The sequence below is a fragment of the Anolis sagrei genome, chromosome 5, assembly GCF_037176765.1.
Source record: "Anolis sagrei isolate rAnoSag1 chromosome 5, rAnoSag1.mat, whole genome shotgun sequence".
In the NCBI taxonomy this organism is placed as follows: domain Eukaryota; kingdom Metazoa; phylum Chordata; class Lepidosauria; order Squamata; family Dactyloidae; genus Anolis; species Anolis sagrei.
Genome location: NC_090025.1, coordinates 146,578,405 through 146,601,570, shown reverse-complemented (window position 1 = coordinate 146,601,570; position 23,166 = coordinate 146,578,405). Strand labels below are relative to the sequence as shown.

Here is a 23,166-nt window from a genome sequence, read left to right as displayed (position 1 = left end):
TTGACTTAAGTGCATCATGAAATTTATAGAATTTTTCAAAAGGAAAGAATGGTCTTCTTCTAAATATAGCCTTTACTGTCTACAGATAGCATAATGTGAAAATGAGAAATGATCTGATGTATTTGAAAATTGATGATGTGTGAATGCCATGTTCTGATCTTGGACACACTTTGATGGCTTCATTAATTTCAGCTATTGACTTTGTGTTATATTGCAGTCTAAATCTGTTGGACTAGTAAAGTGAAAGCAATTTTGGTTAGGGTTTTTTTCTTTACATATACATAAGAAATAAATTACCTTGCAGTTGTTTAAAACATATACTTGGCCTTTTGATATATGCAAACACATTTAGTCTACACCCAGTCAACATTTTCATGTTTGATTAATGAATTTAACAATATATAAGTCTGTCTTGACTTTTTCTGGGATATTATTTTATTACAGCAATGCTGTCATTGGATAGTTCAAATCTTTGCAACATATACATTTTGTTTTAAATCTACGCAAATTTGTTTATGAGTAAGCAAGCCTTTCTGCAGAATGATGAATGATCTTTAGTCCAAAATGGATGTTTTATTTTTCATGCTGTTTGAAAAGCATGTTCAGTGCTAACATTGGTGTTTTAATGGAAAAGCAGCCATACTCAAACCCAACATTGTATTATATAGTCACTGTACCTCGCCATATTACTTTTTAAAGTCATACTGCCCTAGTTTTGATACTGTAATGGTAATAGAAATTGACTTAGAAGATAAGTGAAGGATGAATAGGCTCCTTTCATTTTCCCCCTCCTGGCACAAACAGTTGGAAGACTGCTAAAATGCATTGTTAATGCCTTCTCAGATAGCTGATACCAATGAACTGAGGAGCAGTTCTCTTTAACTAATTGAAAAATATCACTATAGTTAGCAAGGCATGGCAGTTTCTTAGAAATGCATGCGCTTCTATTGGAAAATTGATCTAAGGCATCATCTATAGTATGGCTATTTAAACTGTGGGCCCTGACTCCAGATTGGGTCCTCTTAGTTCAGTGTTGAGATCCCAAAATGTTTGGCACCAGTAAAAGTTTTCTGAACATCACCTAGTGCAGCCATAGGCAAACTAAGGCCTGAGGGCTGGGTGCAGTCCCCTGGGCACTTACCTCAGGCCCTCCTCATTTTCCCTGTTGTCTCAGCATAAGGACACGGTGGCCTGCCACATCCTTATGCAGAAAGGACCAGGAAAGAAGGCACACAGCGCCCTCTGAGGTGCTGTCAGCCACATGTCTTGGCCTCGTCCTGACATAAGGACGGTGCGAGTAGCCCTGTCCTTATGCTGAGAGGACAGCCCAAGGAAGGCACGTAGCAGCTGAGTGCCCTCCGAAGTGTTCTTGGCCCTCGCTTGTCTCACCCTCCTCACGGCATAATGTTGAAAGGACAACCCAAAGATCAAGGGAGGAGGATTGGGCAGTTGCCGCTTGTCTCATATTCCTCCCAACATAACATTCCTCCCATTGTGTTGGGAGGACAACCTGAGGATGACCCGGGCCCTGCCCCACCCCTTTCCAGGCCCACCCTCCCAGCATGTGCTTGACTTCCCTCCCCCCACCTGGCCCTCTTGGTGGAGCCCACAATGTGACCCCAAGGCAAAAAAGATTGCCCATGCCTGACCTAGTGGCTGTACTTCATAAAACGAAAAACCAGCCTGTTTAGCAACCCTTGGAAATACTGATTTGTTATCAGTAAATGTTTGATTTTTTAAATACCTATTTTATATACCTATATACCTAGGATCACATACAAATTTCTCAGGTAGAAAGGGCTTGTGAGTGGAATCGTTTAAGAAACTCTGACCTGTAGAACTCTCAGTCCATTAGTTCTAATTGCAATGAGAAAGGACATTTTAAACTACAATATTTTATTGCAGTCCAGCTTGCTCTTAAGGACTTCATTTTTTTTCTTTTTAGTACGTCAGATGAAGGAAGACTCATCAGTTCCCTATACCTGTATAGGCAAGGTGCATGACAACAATTGTTTTTGAAAAAGAAATATTCTTGTTCCTAAATACAATTGGATGAAATAATTTAATTTATTCATTTCAACACATTTCTCTGGATTATAGATGTCTAATTGTTATTTCCAGTAGTAGACTCTCAGTTAATTGACACCCATGAGGATGAATAGATATTGGATAAATATTTTGGGAATGCTCGCAGGTTGCTATTAAAAATAGGTCCAACTAATACTATATGCCATGCAATACTATATCATAAACTCTGTATTCTTGATATTAATATTGAAATACAGTAACACTCTGTAACATGATTTTTGTTCCTAGGTTGTAAATGCCATTTCCTAATTGATTCTATCATTAAAAATGGGAAAAGTTTTTTGAACTGCAAAAACTTCGTATTTGTGGGACATCCTACAACACATTTTGCTTTAGTTTTTCAATGAATATCTCAGTCTCAACCAATTCAGCGTAGTTTGTGGCAGCCACGAAAGCTAAGTTTCTGGAGTATAACAACTACTTTCAGAGTACATACCACACAATTAAAAAGGAAATAACACGTTCAAATTAGGAACAGATTTTTCCCCTGAATTTTGTTACATAGTGTAATTAAAAGCAAATAAAGACAAATTTTACTGCATTATATAAACAGCTTTGTTCCACTAAAATAGATTTTATCAAAATTTTATTTAAAGTATTGTCGAAGGCTTTCATGGCCGGAATCACTGGGTTGTTGTAGGTTTTTCCGGGCTATATGGCCATGTTTTAGAGGCATTTCTCCTGACGTTTCGCCTGCATCTATGGCAAGCATCCTCAGAGGTGAGGTCTGCTGGAGCTGGGAAAAGGGGGGTTTATATATCTGTGGAATGACCAGGGTGAGACAAAGGGCTTTTGTAAGTTGGGCTAGGTGTGAATCTTTCAACTGACCACCTTTATTAGCATACAATGGGCTGACTGTGCCTGGAGCAAACTCTTCTTGAAAGGTGATTAGATGTCCCTGCCTGTTTTTCTCTCTGCTGTTTTTGCTGTTGCAATTTTAGAATTTTTTAATACTGGTAGCCAGATTTTGTTCATTTTCATGGTTTCTTCCTTTCTGTTGAAATTGTCCACATGTTTGTGGATTTCAATGGCTTCTCTGTATAGTCTGACATGGTGGTTGTGAGAGTGGTCTAGCATTTTTGTGTTCTCAAATAAAATGCTGTGTCCAGGTTGGTTCATCAGGTGCTCTGCTATGGCTGATTTCTCTGGTTGGAGTAGTCTGCAGTGCCTTTCATGTTCCTGGATTCTTGTTTGGGCGCTGCGTTTGGTGGTCCCTATGTAGACTTGTCCACAGCTGCATGGTATACGGTAGACTCCTGCAGAGGTGAGAGGATCCCTCTTGTCCTTTGCTGAACGTAGCATTTGTTGGATTTTCTTGGTGGGTTTGTAGATGGTTTGTATGTTGTGTTTCCTCATCAGCTTCCCTATGCGGTCAGTGGTTCCCTTGATATATGGCAAGAACACTTTTCCTTTGGGTGGATCTTCATCTTGACTCTCGTGGCTTGTTCTTGGTCTTGCAGCTCTTCTGATGTCTGAGGTGGAATATCCATTGGCCTGTAGAGCCCAGTTGAGGTGGTTCAGTTCATCTTGGAGGAGGTGGGGTTCACAGATTCTTTTTGCACGGTCTGCCAAGGCTTTAATGGTGCTTCTTTTTTGACTTGGGTGATGGTTGGAGTTTTTATGTAGATATCTATCTGTGTGTGTGGGTTTTCTGTAAACGGTGTGACCCAATTGTTGATCTGGTTTACGGATGACTAGGACATCTAGAAAAGGCAGTCTTCCTTCCTTTATTTAAAGTATTATTTTTTGCCAGTTGCTTGAGAATTCCGATTGAGTTCCTGTTAACTTAGAGTCTGCTGTATTTGCTATCTCACTACTTCTGATGTTTTGTCTGTTACAAATCCTGAATTACTGAGAGTGAGTGGTTGGTTTCATAGTACCTTGTTCAGGACTTATGGTAGCATGTGAAACTACACCTCTATAATATCTGTGTATTACGTCACATTAAGATGAGTAGTCATCTCAGTAATGTCACAGACATAATATCTAGTCAGCAAAAATGTATTAACACAAGCAATGAAAAGCTACAAGGATATTCATAATTAGATTTTACATGCGGTTTCTACTTCGATCTCCCGTATAGATGAACACTTTATGGGAACAATTGGCATACATTTGCTTATGCTTTAAATATAAAGTGCAATTTCTTATTGTCCATAAGTGATCTCACAAAAGTTAGAGTCTTATTTTTTAGATTCAAATAGCACCACTGAAATCAAGGCACAAGCTAATTTTGACACATAGATTCTCTAAATGTTAATGGGTCTACTGAAACTGGATCTGAGCCTAAATTATATTATTAACTGAACTGAGATAACATTGTGTACATGATACTTACTTACAAATATAGCAAATAGAACTATTTCTGGTTTCTTTAAACATTTAATTACAGATCTGAAAGCTTTTCTGTCCCAGACTCCACCTCATAACTAAATTCTTAATTTGAAGGTTTGTCAATCCTCATCTTTCATGTAAGAGAACAAACTAGATATACTGCTTATTGCAAATTAGTGTCAACCTCATCGTGTATGTTATTAGTCTTTTATTGCAGCTGTTAAGATGTAAGGCATTCTCTGTCAAAAGCACACTTTTTTATTTTATAAAGTCAGTATTATGATGCATTATCAATATAGAATTTTGAATGGAGGGAAGACCTATTTGATGAGGCATGTTGGAAATCTAGTAGCGCCTTTGAAACTACTTGAGTTATTTAAACTTTTCATAGATTTCAGTCCATTTCATCAGACATATTTCATCAGAGTACAGGTGTTTTAAGACTAATTATATCAGAGTGTGGTAGGATACAGAGTATTGTGTAATGAAATACCCTTATAAATTGTGACTCAAAAAACTGTGTAAGCCGATACAGGTTTGTTAAGCAGCTTAACAATGTGGAAGTATTGAGTCTATTAATCTTAAGTGTTGAAACAATAAATATGCTGACATAACAATCAATTCTATCATAGGTGGATTTTTTTCTAGTTTGAATTTTGTTAATATGTATAACCATGATGGAAATACAAACACAGGCAGTCCTCAAGTTACAAACAACTCATAGCTAAGAACGTGGGTGAGACAACAGCAAGTGAGAGAAATCTACCCCTAGAAAAGGACATTCACTCCTGAAAGGGTTATCATGGTGAAAATGTGTCTGAATTGAAGTTTTACTGCCAATCCTTGTTTCCACAACAAGACAATTTTTTCAATATCCAATTATCACAGGAACAGAAAGTGCAGTAAAATCAAAACAAACACCACAGAGGTATTAATACTTCCCTGTGTTATCCAAAGCTTGCATATATTTTACTGGAGTTATTCTGGTTCCTGACTTGGGTATTGCTTGTATTAATATGTGCAGTCTGCCCAAAAGCCATTGTCTTGGTTGGAATTTGTCAATATGTCCCATTACAGCCATTTCTCTTTCCGATCTTTTTGTTTTCTTATTGATTTTTTTAAAATCTTGGTTAAGACTAATTGAGCACAAGTGATAGTAGATTTCCTGTTTCATTTTGTCTCACGGTGTATTTTAATTCAATTTGCACTCATAGAAAGGAAAACTGTAATTCTTTTGTCACTCTCTGCACCAATGCTGGGGACTGCGAATTCTCAGACAGAAAGCGAAGTCTTCTGTTCATGGAGAATATTCTGGTGCAGTATAAACTTGGACACTGAGTAATCGAGATACAAGACATTATTCCCATTATAATGTGACTTGCTTAGTCCATGGGTATAATTCTCTCATTCAAAGGTAGAATTGGTTACCTTCTCTATTCTTTAAGACAGCTCTCATAGGATTGGGGTTTTTTAAAGGAGATACAGTATTACAGTATGGTAATACTGAAAATGCCTGTATTTTTCCAAAGGCTGAGTAGTCCTTATCTAAGACTACTTATCCAGTGGATATCAGGGCATCGACATCACTCCTGTCCTTTAGGAGAAAGGCAAAGACGTGGTTGTGGGACCAGGCCTTCGGGCAATCTGCTAACTAGATAGGACAACCAGGCAATTAGGACCGGCAGGACTGATATATGTGGACTGATAAATGTGGAAGAAAACTCTGAACCATGAGATAGCGAACACTGACTGGCAAGAAGGAAGAAGCGGTTTGTATCGGTTTGTATGAAATTTTATTGGTTTTATTGGTTTTAACGGGTTAGATGCAATGTGTTGTTGTTGTTGTTGTTTGCTAATTTGTTATTTTGTTTTATTGCTTATTATTGATGTATGCTATGGGCATCGAATTGTGCCTTGGATGTGTAAGCCGCCCTGAGTCCCCTTCGGGGTGAGAAGGGCGGGGTAAAAGTAAACCAAATAAATAAATAAATAAATAAGAAAACTATGAATTTCATGGTTTCCTTAAATTGACAGATGACTTGAAGCATATACATGCGCATGCACACATACACAGAAATAACACACACTATCAAGTCTAATAATATTTTGAAGACCTGTGTTTCAATAGTGCTGCCTCTAGAGGGCAATGTGACTGTGCAGAAAATTAGAAATGAGAAAAATAACTGCTGAAGCAACTATATGAGAGAACCAAAATATTTAATCCTTATTGATTAGTACAAAAGACAACACTATCTCGAAATTAAACATTATGTTTTTATGAATCAAATTTCAAGCTGATTCTCTACAAAATTTGTCATTTTCTCTATGGAATTTTTAATTAGATGCAAGAAAACATTGAGGATTAACATGATTTGTTGAAGGGTTTACTGTTTTGTAAATGTCCTATAGGAGTAGAGCTTTGGACATGCAAACAACTGTTCTCTAAAGTTCAATTTTAGAAATTAAATAGGATTTAGTGTGAACGTTTATTAAAGATATGAGTATTAGCATTATAAAGGAATACTCAAAATTCTATGCATGATTATAAGTTAGCTTTTATTGTTCAAACTAGCAGTTGCCTTAATAGAATCCAGAATTCTGTGGAAAAAAATAAGTAATTTCTTTAAATGATAACATGGTAATTGGTGAATGAGTGGTTTGAAAGAACTAGACCATGTGGGAAATGTCAGTGGTATGAATCTTTGCCTTGTCAGTATTGCCCAAGATTTAGTATGATTCTTGGGTGGGAAGCACAAATGTTATATTTTCAAGCCATATATACTTAATCTTTTGTTGTTTGTTTGTTTCTTTATTTATGGTATTTATATCCCATCTCTTCTCTACCCCTGAAGGGGACTCAGGACAGCTTACATTGGCAGCAATTCGATGCCGTTACATATGCACAATTAAATACAATAACCATTAAAACAAAACCGTTAAACCATTAAAATACTTAAAATACATAAAACCATTAATTAAACAGTATAAAAGCCTTAGTTACCAATAAAATCGTATCCTCATGTAAATCGCCTTTCCAGTCCATTTCCACGAAAGTGCTGTTTTATGTCTGCTGACTGAAAGCCTGGTCCCACAAACACGATTTTACTTTCTTCCTGAAAGCCAGGAGGGATGGGGTTGATCGTATCTTGTTTGGCAGTGTGTTCCACAGGCGGGGGGCCACTGCCGAGAAGGCCCTGTCTCTCATCCCCAACAGCCACATTTGCAATGTTGGTGGGAGCAAGAGCAGGGCCTCCCCGGATGATCTTAAGTTACGAGGTGGGACGTAGAGGCAGATGCGTTCGGACAAGTAAATTGGGCCAGAACCGTATTGAGCTTTATAGGTCAAAACCAGCACTTTGAATTGAGCTTGGAAGTGGACAGGCATCCAGTGGAGCTGACACAGCAGGGGGGTGGTATGCTCCCTGTATGTAGCTCCTGTTAGTAATCTGGCTGCCGCCCGTTGGACTAACTGCAGTTTAGAATTAATCAGAATAATAGCATGGAAGAATCATATGTTCTGGCAAATGCCATGTTACCCTTCCATAACACAGAAAAGTAACCTGGTGCTTTACTCACAGAATGCTTTGGGAACAGCTACTGCATTATGAATGGGAAATGCCTGACTGTACTGTCATGGAGAGATAAGCTTCTGATAAGTAGTATTTTGGTTGCATACCTTTATAGTAGTAGTAAAGATTTATTTATTTATTTATTTATTTACTTTGCTTATATACCGCTGTATCTCAAGCCCGAAGGCGACTCACAGCGGTTCACAAACAGTAAAAACAGTAGAAACAGCAGTGGTTCCATACAACATATAACAATTGAATTAACACATTATCCATAAATTACCAATAAGCAATTACAATGCACAATTATTACAAAAAACAACCGTACCCAATCTTCTCATCATCCAAGCGTAGTCCCGGTTCGTCGTCCATTGTTCCATTCCTATGTTCCATTACCAGATTGCACTAAATTACTCAAACGCCTGGACAAACATCCAGGTCTTCACCTTTTTGCGGAATACCATTAGAGATGGTGCTAGTCTAATGTCCGTAGGAAGGGCGTTCCACAGCCGAGGAGCCACCACCGAGAAGGCCCTATCTCTCGTCCCCGCCAGCCGAGCTTGAGAAGCAGGCGGGATCGAGAGCAGGGTCTCCCCGGAAGATCTCAAAGTCCTGGTGGGTTCATAGGCAGAGATGCGGTCAGATAGGTAGCTTGGGCCGGAACCGTTTAGGGCTTTAAAGGCCAACGCCAGCACTTTGAATTCAGCCCGGTAGCAGATCGGTAGCCAGTGAAGTTGGCGCAACAGGGGGGTTGTATGCTCCCTGCGCTCCACTCCTGTTAAAATCATGGCTGCCGAGCGTTGGACTAGTTGGAGCTTCCGAGCTGTCTTCAAAGGCAACCCCACGTAGAGAGCGTTGCAGTAGTCTAAACGGGATGTAACCAGAGTGTGGACTACCGTGGCCAAGTCAGACTTCCCAAGGTACGGGCGCAGCTGGCGCACAAGCTTTAGCTGTGCAAATTCTTCCCTGGTCACCGCCGAAACCTGGGGTTCCAGGCTCAGCGATGAGTCCAGGGTCACACCCAAGCTGCGAACCTGCGTCTTCAGGGGGAGTGCGGCCCCATCCAACACAGGCTGTAACCCTATGCCCTGTTCGGCCTTGCGACTGACCAGGAGTACCTCTGTCTTGTCTGGATTCAATTTCAATTTGTTCGCCCTCATCCAGACCGTCACAGATACTAAACATTAAATTAAAAATCCATTATTTTCCAGATGTGGTAACAAACAATGATGAATCTCAAGCTCAGAGTCCAGGAAAAATGAGCCAACGTCAAGGAAAAGAAGGGTATCTTACTCCAACCAAAGAATTACAGCAGCCGTCACTCAGTCCAGGATCAGTCCATAGCCATGGTAAGAAGCATTTTATTTTAGTTCTTTGGGACACAAAGCCAAATATGATATTCTTCTTCAGATAACATTCATTTTCTGATTTGTACATAACCATACATGTGGTTAGAAGTTTCTTGGCTTGATCACTTCAAACAAATACAATTGACTGGGGCACCTGCAAGGACCAATTATCCTCTCTGGACCCATGGTAGGCCAAAGTGTCCAATGCTTGGTTACAAATCAATTACACCTTGCTACCAGAACTCTGTTTTTATTGTGAAGTTGCATTTAGTGCCAGAAAACAATCTGTCCCTCTATAGCACCAAACTTAAAGTTCAAGCATCATGTCCTTGAAGATAAAATGACACCAAGGTCGCAGTAGATTTGTGCAAAAGGAAAATTCCTTTACTCTACATCAGAGTTTCAGCAGAGAAGAAAATAAACAGCTTTATCCAGATGTAGCAGAAAATATACTCCTTCAGCATTCAAAACAAAATATAGCTTAACTCAGCAATTTACTTACCAAACAAATTGTCCTTTTCAGAGAGCATTGTATTGTATCAACAGTCTGTAAGAAAAAAAACAGAGCTCGACATCCTCAACAGCAGTTTGTAAAGAGCGTCTAATTGTATACTCAGACCTCTGTAGTTATACCGTATTGATTGCAGCAAGAGAAATAACTCGCATCTATTAACTCATGCAACACATCTGCATGTGGACCCTTACACATACATCTACCTTAACCTTGCTATTGATCCTTCCAAAATCTCACCCAGATTTCTGTATACCTTAACAAAGCACACTTGCTGCAAATGGAGAACTCCCGTCAATTGGGTTAAATTTTTTTAGGTTTTGGCTGACAAAAAGAATTGGAGGAAAATAAAGGAACTTTGAGGTCAGGAGATAAATAAAGGCAGATAAAGAGATACATCTGCATGTGGCCTGGAACCCCTACATTTGTCATCTCTCCTTTGGGTTGTATTAGAACAACTCTCAGTGGGGGAAACACTGGGTCATTCTAAATTACTATTAATTGTATTCTTAGCTTGCAATCTCATGCATATCTATCTATGACTAAACAAATAGTTTACAACAGAGCTCCCTATTAGCAAGTATGCTGTAAGTCTTTCATGGACATTGATGGTTACCTGGGTTGAATCAAAGACTGATTAATTTTAATGATAGTTTGTATAAAACAGGCTAGATTCTATTCATGGGTCATTAAGCTTACCCACAAAATGGGTTCAAACAACATACATTGCAGTTAATTAAACAAAATGGAAATTTGCCCTCAACTGCACAGAAGGGGAAATAGTGTGTACCCACAGAGAGAGGTTCCAATCATTCTAAATGTGATGAAGGCTGTTTACACTATGGGGAAACATTTGTTTTATCTTTGTCTTTTGAGGACTGATCAAGGAGTAGTTTTAGCTTGGGATCTTGGAGAGTTATATTGTAATGCTTATTTTCTTCAGGAGTTTGCAAGGGCAAGGGCAAATTGGATTAGTAAGCAAGAATAATGCAATAATGTTCAACAAACTTTGATATTGAACATGTTATTTGTTCTACTTATTTATCGCATAGTGAAATTTTACTTGTGAATAAGCTTTATAGTTAAGTTAGGAACACTTTGCTCAGATGTACTTGTTAATAAGTTTATTTGCATTTTTCTGCATTGTCATTTTAGTTTGCAAACTCCTTTGAACAAAGACTTGTTTTATTATTATAGCTTGTGAAGCTTTATATAAAGTGATGTATATTGGTGCTGCATAAATAATTTTATACTACATAAACAAGACATCTGCATGCATACATTAACTTTGTGCATTTGTTTGCTGTTAAATTTTGAACAAAAATGTGCAAATAAGCAATAATAAAGAGAAGGTTGGACTTTTTAGTTGGTTCCCCCCCCCCCCCCCCCCCCATATTTATATGCCTGTCGTATATTATAGCTATATCATAGGATTTTGTTGCTGGGATTCACTCAGAGAAAGTTTGCCATTCCTCCTCTTAAGGCTCAAAGTGTGACTTGCCCAATACGTGATAGGAGTCCATGATTGAACATGGCTTTGAACACTGGGGTACAAGAGTACAAAACTCCAGAGCAAGATGCAAAGTTTCCTGCAGTTATTATGCATAAATGGCTACAAGGAAGTTTTCAAATAAAGAGACCCTTAAGAGAAATTATGACATGAAACTGGAACACTCAGTATATAAACATTAATGGAACAAATTCTTGTTTTTGTTTGCATTTCCGCATTGGCTCTTTAATCAGATGTAACACACCAGAAACTGATATTGTTCTAAATATCAATTTTTAGATTCTAAGTCTGAAAGAGTTGAATGAATGCTAATGTTGCAAGCTCAAGTTTGCTTCATTTTTTTATTTGATATGGTAGTGCTAGTAGCAAAGTTTCTGGAGGTGTGTTGTATTTGTGTAGATTTGGGGTAAAATGTCACTAAAATATTCTGACATGAATATCCTTCTGAACTACGTAAGGCCTTTCAAAATCCTAGACATCATGTACTGCTGATTACCAAAAAGTGAATATGCTGACATTAGAAGTACAAAATCTATTTTTATAGAGCAGTGGACAGGAAATCTAAGCAGTCTATCAATTTTGAGCTCATGGCATATTAGCACCATCATGTAGATTTCTATTTACCTATATGGATAACATTAACTTATAGTATAATGTATTTGCCATGATAAATCTATTATTGAGTTGATTTCTCTGATTACTGATAGCATTCTTTCCTCTACTAACCTCTCTGGAGTTGGTTTATGATTGTTGTCCATTTTTCTTTTTGACTAATATAAAAATCATACCATTGTAAATAAAGGGTCAAGTTTTTCATGTCTGCCAATGCTTTAATCTTTAAAATTAGGTTATAACTGTATAATTAACAAGGGTATTTTTATTCTCTCAATCATGTTAGATTGACATGCACTTTCATTTTGCTGTCCTCACGCATGTTAGATTGACATGCATTTTCATTTTGCTGCTTTTCAGTTGCATACATTTTTAAAGTAAAAAAAAAACTTTAAAAATGTGTGCCACTGAATGTTGCTGATTCTATATCAAACTAGCAAAAAGTGTGATTTTGTTGCACACAACATGTTAGTCAACTTCAATTTACCAGATCATCTAATGATAGAAATAATCCAGAATGACTTTATAGCTATGTCTATGCATATTTGATTGGTCTGCTATATGAACCTGCAACGAATACTATAATGCATTCAACTTTGCAAGTGAAAAAATGCTTGTGATACTACTTCAGGAAGAATTGTTAAGGCCAAGTAATATGTGAAGAAATTAAAGAGTGAAGGAACTTTTACATCAACATCATCTTCAATTTATCTAAAACAGTATGGAAAATATAATAATTTGGAAAGATTTCCTTATTTTTTTCAACAATCTTAGATTGTGATAGTTGTAACAAATTGTTGAACTTAATAAATCCTCTGACAGAATGTATGCTTGTGAAGGGGAAGGAAATATGTGCTACTTGCATTGTTATCTTCGCGACCGCATTTTCCCCTATGAACCGATGCAGGCCTTAAGATCTGATGGGGAGACCTTCCTCTCGCTTCTGCCACCGTCAGAGGATTGGTTGGTGGGGATGATGGAGAGGGCCTTCTTGGTAGTGGCTCCTCAGCTCTTCAATCCCCTTCCCTGGGAGATAAGGCTGGCCCCTACTCTGTGCACCTTCCACATGGACCTGAAAACCTGGATGTTCTAGTGTGCATTTGATGATAGTTAGACCTCTGTTCATGAACTCCCAGCCCTAATTGATTGATAGATTGTATTCAGCACTTTGCCCCCAGCCCTGACCCTGTAGTCTCCTTTGTGCACAAGTTCATGACCAGCCTCTCTAATTCTGATCATGCCCATCATATTCCTAGTTGTTGATTGTTGAGGTTTGTTTTTGATATATTTTAATGATGTTTTTCTACCTTGTTGTTTTTAATTGTTTAATTAGATTGTAATATGTTATGTTTTTAACTGTGTTTTAGTTGGTAAACTCTGTTGTTTGCTCTGGGCTTGGTCCCGCATGTAAGCCACCCTGAGTCCCTTCAAGGAGATGGTGGTGGGGTATTATTATTATTATTATTATTATCATTATTGTCGTTGTCGTTGTTAGAATAGTGTATTGGCTAGGTAAACACTGCCATTTTCATACTGCAAAGATGCTTAGGAGTGTACCCATTCTAGGATGTCAAAATGGCTTGGGTGTATTCAGCCTAAATGAAAATTTGAAGCTCAGTATGCATTTAAGTATGAAATGCATGTGACAACATCTTGATGGCTAGAGTACTAGAATGGAGAGACATTTGTACACCTCTTTCTTTAAAATGAGCAATAAGAATACACTTCTGCTTTTGTATGTGAAATGCACAAAACACACTTTTTAACTGTGAAAATGAAATCTTAGCAAGCATGTGTTTTAAAATCTCAGCAGTCCTAGAATTTCAATTGAATATTTGCAAGCTGAGAGGAGCACAAAGGGCCAGTTGTATTGCAGCTTCTCATGATTGGATCCTTTTCATAACTTGTAACTGACAAAAACAAAGCACAAGTTAACAAGCAGCAAAGCACCAGGGCTCTGAAGGCAAATATGCATATCTCCCTCCTATTTGGTCTCCTTTTGAACATGATTTGTTTATAAGATTTTTTTGTACTACCCAGGAACATGTGAAGTAATCTGGAGCTTTAGTATTACTGAGGTGTCATTTTCACCTACTGTACCATAAGTAATATTGCATGTCCTACAAATTACAACCATTTAAAACCTTCTTTTTAAAAGTTTGTGTAAACTGGTGTTGTAGTAGTTTTTGCAAAAAGCACAACTTTTTGTATGACTGAACTTCAAGGCAAGAAAAGTTTAAACAATGGTGAATCATGCTTTGTCCAAAGAATATTCACTGAGCTTACACAGGGTTTAATACAAAATACATTGCAGAAATCCAAGTAGCTTCTAATAGTGGCTTGGCAGAATAACACCATTTCCTATAGTTGTGATTTTTGAAATTAATGCATCATCCTGGAGAAACTGTTACAAAGCCCATTTTCTGAGTTTCCAATGGTCAGCTGGTAAGCAACTTCTGCTTGCCACTAGTGACCAGTGAACTGTTAGCCTAAAAGTTGAAAATTAACACATGTCAAGGCTCTCTTGGGTCCCATCTACACTGACCATTTAATGCAGTTTCAAACCAATATTGAAGAAAGGGGTTTCACTGTGCAGATGATTACATAGGAGATCTTGGAACCAGTTTGAACCCTGGATAGTGATTGCACAAACCACAGTGCACTAAGGACTTTTGTGAGAGCTGCCACAGTTTGAAGCTAGCTTTGAATTGCAATGATCAGTGTAGATGGGGCCTTGTTGCTGTTTATTCATTCAGTCGTTTCCAACTCTTTGTGACCTCATGGCCCACCCCACGCCAGAGCTCCCTGTTGGCTGTGGCCACCCCCAGCTCCTTCAAGTCAAGCCAGTCACTTCAAGGATACCATCCATCCATCTTGCCCTTTGTTGGCCACTCTTCCTTCCATGTTTCTCAGCATCATTATCTTCTCCAAGCTTTCCTGTCTTCTCATTACATGGCCAAAGTACTTCATCTTTGCCTCTAATATCCTTCCCTCCAGTGAGCAGTTGGGCATTATTTCCTGGAGTATGGACTGGTTTGATTCTTCTTGTGGTTCAAGGCACACTCATAATTTTTCTCCAGCACCACAGTTCAAAAACATTAATCTTCCTTCGCTCATCCTTCCCTATGGTCCAGCTCTTGCATCCATAAGTTACTATGGGAAATACTATTGCTTTAACTGTGCCTATCTTGGTTACCAGTGTGATATCTCTACTCTTAACTTTTTTTTATCGAGATTGATCATTGCTCTCCTCCCAAGAGGTAAACGTCTTCTGGTTTCCTGGCTGCAGTCTATGTCTGCAGTAATCTTTGCTCCTAGAAGTACAAAGTCTGTCACTGCCTTCACATTTTCTCCCTCTGTTTGCCAGTTATCAATCAGTCTGGTTGCCATAATCTTGTTTTTCTATGTTTAACTGCAAACTAGCTTTTGCACTTTCTTTTTTTACCTTGGTTATATGGCTTCTCAGCTCCTCCTCACTTTCGGCCATAAAAGTGGTATCATCTGCATATTTTAGGTGGCTAATATTTCTTCCAGCAATTTTATCTCCAGCTTTGGATTCATCAAGCCCCGCATGCCACATGATGTGTTGTTCTGCATACAGTATGGCTTCAGTTGCTACTAAAAAGTCTTAAAGTTGGATCTTTTGTACCATTTTCTCCTCCTTTCAAATTGAAATTAATTTTCCCCTTAAGTAGTCAGCTACTTTAAAGAATTATCTAAATAAATAAACAAATCAAGGTCATGTACTTGGCCACTTGAAGCATTAAGCTACAAAACAGCAGGGGGATGCAATGCAAGTTTAAATGGATTATATTGGAACAAAATATAATTGCATATGTTCATTAAAAAGGCCTGTAGCAGTTTAGAAAAGATACAATATGACCTTCATAAAGAAACAATATGACCATGAGTGATACATTCCTAGCCTTTGCATGGATATGCAAAATCAAGGATAATACAAAATCCTATTGAAATGAATGACCTTCAACCTAAAAATACCATAGAGTGATGCTGGAGGACCTAGTAAATTCCTAGAGAGGTCATTTTTTGTCATAATTGGAAAAATGACATGTTAAGTACTGGCCCCACGAATATGGGGCGGGGGTGGGGGTGGGCATACGATACAGTGGATTCATAGTAGAATGACCACTGAAATGTAGTTTAATTCTGCTACCAAACTGAAAAATAAGCAACATAATTACTTTTTTGGAGGAGAAATTGATCAGAATTCCATTATGTATTTAGAAGATTGAGTGTAGTTCTTGTATAATATTAAAGAGTATTGTAGAATGGTTAAAAGCCCACCTACCTTTGTGACCGTATCTCCCTCCATGAACCTGCCTGATCCCTCCAATCTTCAGGGGAGGCTCTCCTTTCACCTCTACCATCATCTCAGTCCCGCCTTGTGGGAACAAGGGAGAGAACCTTTTCCTCAGTGCCCCCCCCCCCCCCCCCCGTCTATGAATACACTGCCTGGTGAAATTAGGCGAGCCTCCACCTTAGAAAGTTTTAAGAAGAATCTCAAAACCTGGCTCTTCTGCTGTGCTTTTGGAGATTAAATATACAATCTCATTTCACCATTTACCCTCAATTTTGTCTTCAGTGCACCCTTTATACGAAGGCCCCTTTTCTTGACTCCATCTCGGAAGAGTTTCTCCCTCACAAATAATTTGCTCCACTGCTATCTCACTCCCTGTTTTTATCCCCAGTATTTTAATTTATATATGCGGCCCGCTCATTGTTTTGTGTCTTGAATGGCTTTATTTTACTGTATACTGGTTGTAATATTCTTATAGTGTATGTTTTATGTCATTGATTATGTTGTTGTTTATGTTCTGATTTTATTTTGTTGCTGTGTTGTTGGGCTTGGCCCCATGTAAGCCGCCCCGAGTCCCCGCTGGGGAGATGGTGGCGGGGTACAAATAAAGTTTATTTATTTATTTATTTATTATTAAAGGCACAAAAGGCATGTGGAAATAAAGCAGTTAAGGTTTTGAAACTAAGCATAAATTTACTATTTAACTCTCATTTTTTAAAAAAGAAATCTAGTAAGCCGGGAACATAGGCAACATTTATTTATTTGTATGCCTCATTTCACTTATATTGGGTACCAATAGTCTTAGTACTTAGATCTTTGTGACACCCTCTCCCCTCACCCCATCACTTTATCTCCCCCCAGTCCACCCGCCTTTCTCCATTAACTTTTGTGGGCAGGATAAGAGTTGAAGTGGATAGTGGACATCCTGTAGATTCTGAGAGAGAGAGAGAGAGAGAGAGAGAGAGATCTCTAACAGGACAGATTAAATTCTACTCCCTTCCTTTAATGCAGGATGGAAGATGGGTATTTAAAAGGTTATTAGTATTAATGTTATGAGTCTGCAGATTTCAGTTATAATCATAGGCACATTTACTTTGGAGTAAGCCCCTCTGGAACTCATTAGGAATTAGAGCTCTGAAAAAAGCTGGTCCAAGATTGCAATGTAAATCTTATATGAAGAGGTGGTGCTGATTTTCAGAAAAAAGAGACCATATCCATGAAAAAAAATCTTCCTGTGCTAGATGATTTCTTTTCCACAGCCACACCATCCCAGTATCTTCCTAGTTCCGGTTACATTCTCTGCTAGTAAACAGGATGGACCATCTGTAGAGAAATAAATCATTTTATTTTAAAAAGGAAGTTACAGGTTTAAGAGATTTCAGAGCACTGCGATCAAATGATAATTTGCCCTGAAGATTAGGCTCATAATCTCCACCAAGATCTATATGTGATAGACTAGATCCACATTTAAAAGATGAGCATACCTCCCATATGTGGTCTGTAATAATAGAAAACATTACACTGCCTCTGAATGGTGAGAGCCATCCTCTGTTGACAAACAGGGAGAAATAACACTGCAGATGGCTATTTCCATTTGAAAGTGTACAACTTGAAATTACACACTGTAATTTGAGCTATTCTTGAATATAACCAAGATGTCTGGCTAATGCCTATAAATAGAGATGGACATGTTTTGACCTCTTACTACTTAAAGAAGCTCAAATCAGTTTCATAAGGAGGTTGTGAGAGATTTGTTAAGTAGAGAATGCGTCAATATCTTCTGCTGGCAGAAGGTCCCTTGATCCTGTAGTGGCATCTGTCATCTGAATGCAAAATTAGATTTCTTTTACCACTTTCCCTCCCTGTAGCCTTCTACATCATGTATTTCTGAAGGGCCACCTTCTCTTCTCCAACATAATTTTTTGGAGTGGGGAGAGGCTTTCAGAGGAATTTAGGGGAAGTAGGAATTGGTGCAAATTGCCCCCTTGGACAGAGGCCTGGTTAACAGATGGATACAAGTGTTTCTAAGGCAGTTGCCTATTGGACCTCTTGATACATGCTTTTAGGAAGTATCTGCTACGTTGCATTAAGCAACACTGTTGATATTAGGAGACCATAATGCAGAGAGACATCAGAATACCCATAAAGTGCACCTGATGTTGTGATCCTGCTTCTTCTTTTGTATGTGAACACTTATCCTGAGTATATGAGAAATAGGATTTTGGGTTTTGGCTCATTGTGTGTGAATGCAAATATTTTTTTTTCAACAAAGCTTTCATTCAGAATGGGTTTTAGCCAGATTGACCCATTTGAGTCTAATCTGTTGTCCTTGGCAATTCAGAGGTCTTACTTGCGCTAAAATAACTGAAACCTGAGCAGTCAACAAGTATGTGGGAGGAGCCGCTGAGCAGTCAGAGAGCCAAGCCAGACGCAATGATCTGCAGGCTCCTTTTAAAAGAAGTGCCTCAGCTGCAGCCTGATGTGCCAAAAGACATTGTGATTCAGTTGAGCTTCCTTTAAAGAAAATCAAGTCGGAAAGCATTCATTTTTTTCTTTGTAAAACCCCTTGTAGCTGTGGTAATATAAACTGGTTTGTGTTTTGGAATTTCACCCTGTGGATACACCGTGAAGGTAAGTATACCTTTCAAGATTATGGATTTTTTTCACAGGGAATAAAGAGCCAGACAAGCAACTGGTGCCTTCTAAATTCATATTCTGCAGCTGTTGCTAGACAGGCTGTAAGCGGCTCACTATATTTTACAGATATATTTTGTTAGGAAAGAGCATATTTCACTGATATAGGTAGGTAATGTGCAATTATTTATGCTATCTTTTAGATAGCTTTGTAGATATAACAAGACTGTATGACATTCCTAATAAACAGATCCCCTTCACCCCTTACTAATCCCTTTCTCTCATTCATGCGCCTTCTTCTCTCCCTTCTTACACTCATCTATAGCTGTAACTACATTAGCTGCCCTAAATATCTGAATTGTGTTAATGTCTGGTAAAGCAACAAAACCCTTTCTTGTTATATATGCATATTATGCAGTGCTACTTGAATGCAGTCCTTATATTTAGTTCCATTTTTCTCAAAGGGTTATTCAGCTGTTGCAGATGATAAGAATATTAAAATGCATTTGTAATGTTACATTACATGCTAGTACTTTTCAATCCAGCAAAGAAAAATCCAACACCAGATATGGTAATTACAGGAGAGATATATGTATTATTATTATTATCATTATTATTGGCGACATTATATATATATATATATAGAGAGAGAGAGAGAGAGAGAGAGAGAGTGTACATGACTTGTGTGCAGCTGTAGTAAAAAAAATACCTCAGCTGCTGAAGGAAAACACATCCATATGAATAGCTTTCAGTAACAGACTGCTCAGGGCATTTCCAAAATTATAGCAGTGATTATATTTAAGACAGTAAAAATAACATTAGGTCTTGGCCTTAACCAAAGTTTAGGAAGTTAATACTGAGCCAGCTGAATAATTGCCAATAGTTGAATATGTAATTAGTTTCTCAGGGTTTTCTTACTTAGTGAGATAGGTAGTTCTTCTAGGAATAGCCATAGCTAATATCCATGTTGAATGTTTAACATGTTTATTAGCAGTATTTTCTAAACAATTGTTTTCAGTAAAAGTTTGATCTTATTTCCCCTTCCTATAACTAAGACTCTTACCCCAATTTTAGGCTTTTGCTCCAGTGGTGACTTGCAAAGATTAATAGCTGGCTTTGATAGAAGTGTGATATTTTTCTTTTCTTTTTCCAGTCTCTACAGATTTGATAAACACTTCTTTTCTGTTTGGACATCATTAGTCAGCATTAGAAAATCTCCTATATTCTTTGTGTTTGCTAACTTAGCACTGTATGTGTGTATGTATTTAAGTTGCCTGTTGACTTATGGTTGCCACATAAATTTCATAGGGTTTTCTTATGCAAGGGCTATTCAGAAATTCTTTTGCCATTTCTTTGTTCTGAAATATAGCCTATAACACCTGGTATCCATTGACAGTCTCCTATCTGAGTACTAGCCAGGGCAAACTCGGCTTTGCTTCCAAGAACATGCAGGATCTGGTGACTTAAGGTTATTTAGTTATTTTCTCCATAATAATGAATCTGATTTTGAAAGATACTAGTCATCTGAATAGTTAAAGGAATTAGTTATAGTTCCATAATTGTTTTTAGAGATCATTACCGTGTACTTCCATATACTGTAAAGACACTGTATGCACATTTGTTTCCATTGTGGTTTCTGGGCCACTACTCTGACTGAATTACACTTTCAGTTTCATGTGTCTTTGGAACTACAGCCCCTTTAAAAATGATTCGACTCCTGTTTTAGAAGAATCAAACATTTTTGTTATCCTAGTCATCATATTCTATTATTAAAATATTTTTAATGTTCACTGTCTTTGTACTGGCATGAACCAATAAGAAGATAAGATGAGTGAGACCCAACATATTCAACTTAATTGAATTATCCTATGGGAACATAGATGGTAAGCACAATTTCCTTGTTGGAAAGCTGTCTCTCGAGGTCTTTGTTTTTCTTTCTATTTGACCATTAGATTTCTTTCTTTGTGTGTGTGTGTCAGGAGCGACTTGAGAAACTGCAAGTTGGTTGTGGTGTGAGAGAATTGGCCGTCTGTAAGGATGTTGCCCAGGGGATGCCCGGATGTTTTACCATCCCGTGGGAGGCTTCTCTCATGTTCCCACATAAAAAGCTGGAGCTGACAGGCAGGAGCTCACCCCGCTCCTCAGATTCAAACCACCAACCTTTTGGTCAGCAGTTCAGTCAGTACAAGAGTTTAATCCATTGCAGTCACCAGGGGCTCCTTGTGTGACCATTAGATAGAAAAGCAGCAGTATTTTTAAGTGTTTGTGCTATGAAATAATCATTAGAACTCAATATAATTTAATGCCAAAAGAACCTTAGATTAGAATGGAAAATATAGTATGGACTAGGAATATATAATTGCTGTAAATCATATTATACCTGCTGTCTTTTGCTTTCCTGATATAGTGATGAATGGGAGATAGGATAATAAATACAGAATGAAACATTGGAGCTAAGAAAAAATAGAGGAAGAAAGCCAAAGATGGCTTTAAAGTCAAGACTGGAATTTGGGAGCAAGGGCATAAACTAAGAACAGGAAGGACAGAATTTAGTACTGATACAGAATATGGTGAGAGAAAATTAAAAGATTTGACATTAAAGTTAAGGAGAGACATAAACTAGACTACTTGCTGGTGGCAGAAATTGCTTCAAGAAAGATGCCTGTAAATATTCTTGACAATATATTTGAAATATTTCACTCCTTTGTTGACATTTGCTAAAATTAAGAAATGAGGCCCCTTTACTTTAGGGTGTTCTTCAGAACCCACTTACATCAATGCAGTGTTTAGAGGCAATGGAAGATTTAGTTGAACATAGAGTGCCACATATTTACCTGTTTTTTAGTTTTGACCCAGAGCCTCTTGTTGCATGCAGCCTTTCATTTCTGTCAAGATTATACCATTTAGGGCTGCAGGTGGAGGCTCATATAATTAATTGCTGCACAATACAAAAAGAGAAGCAGAGACAGCCCTGTTGTTGCAGAGAAAGTCTTCTAGTGCAGACTTTTGTCCTAATATCAGTAGTTTTTATGGGTAGTAGATTTTTTTTCATGGAGAAACATTCTACCTTTGTTAGAGACAACTGGGTTTGTTTTTAAAAGTGGTACAACCCAAACACAAATGTACAACTCAATGAGAACTAGGTCGGAGCTAAGACTACTGTGCCTTCTCAAGTGTGCCAAATTGTCAGGTGATTAGAGTCTATTTAAGCAGAAATAATAGTGGTTATTTTCTAACCTCCAGTAGAATACCTTATAGGAGGAAAACCACAGAAAATATTGATACTGTAGCATAGGTATATTTAAAAAGTTTTGTACTTAACAATCGCTATTTAAATATTACATTGTTTGATGTAATGCTACCTTTTAAGCCAAATATTACCTGTAGACAGTTGAACTAAAATATTATCCATTAAAATGTTGGAGGCATATAGTGACTTAGTTTTATCCATAAGTCCAGTATATTGAATGTTAAGCATACATGACAATAATTTCAACCATAACCCTTCATAAATAATTTTCTTCCTTTTTTTTTCTTCAATAAACATCTGTTTGCTAGGATAACAAGAATGTAAACAGGGACACTTACCACATAGTATCAGTAGGAAGGATGCTTAACTTTCCCATGCATAATAATATTTTGCACACATGTTCCACCAGGTCAATTTGTCCCATTCTTAGTTAGGCACATGTCCTCTTTCACAGCCTGACTTGGTAAATATATATTAATGATGACTGAGGGACTTACATAGGATAATTGGTGTGTTCAAAATGGGATAATTACTACTGTCCTACCCATTGATTCTGCCCTGTAGTTGCCCACCCACATAGTGTAGTTACTAAGGAAACCATTGTTTGTCTAGTGTAGTTCTGCCCTTTAATCTCTACACATGAGTACAGGTTCTGCCTTTGTATGTGTTTATTAGAGTTACAATGTGGGTCATAATAAATGGCACAGCTGAAATTTATTTTTATGAATAGCACACTTCTATGTCATAAAAAGCAGAATACTGTTAGAGCATTTCTGGTACAAGGGTTATAACAACAGACTGTGCGCTTCAGAAGTGAGCTCTGTCTTAGCTCTATCTAGATGTGGGTACATATAAAATGAGAAACAGAAAAAGGTACACAAAGAGGACTCAGAGCAGAAGATCCTACTTGAGATGTTGATGCCACCCTGCTTCCACTGTGCATTTCAGTCAAGAGTGAAAGAATAGAAGCTGAATTCTATCTGGATAGGAG

General features: G+C 37.9%; 1 protein-coding gene across 7 annotated transcripts in view; it reads left to right on the top strand.

Annotated features, from left to right (window-relative positions):
- OSBPL8 (oxysterol binding protein like 8) overlaps window positions 1–23,166 on the top strand; it is an 80,847-nt gene that overhangs the window by 20,204 nt on the left and 37,477 nt on the right. For 3 of the 7 annotated variants that reach the window (XM_060777426.2, XM_060777425.2, XM_060777430.2), the window contains one exon: window positions 9,203–9,340. In XM_060777426.2, the coding sequence (XP_060633409.2) occupies window positions 9,203–9,340 (138 nt within the window). Of the gene's footprint in view, window positions 1–1,945; window positions 1,996–9,202; window positions 9,341–18,730; window positions 18,923–20,744; window positions 20,809–23,166 lie in introns of those variants that run through there. The other 4 variants (XM_067469101.1, XM_060777429.2, XM_060777427.2 and 1 more) reach the window with 4 other exon arrangements.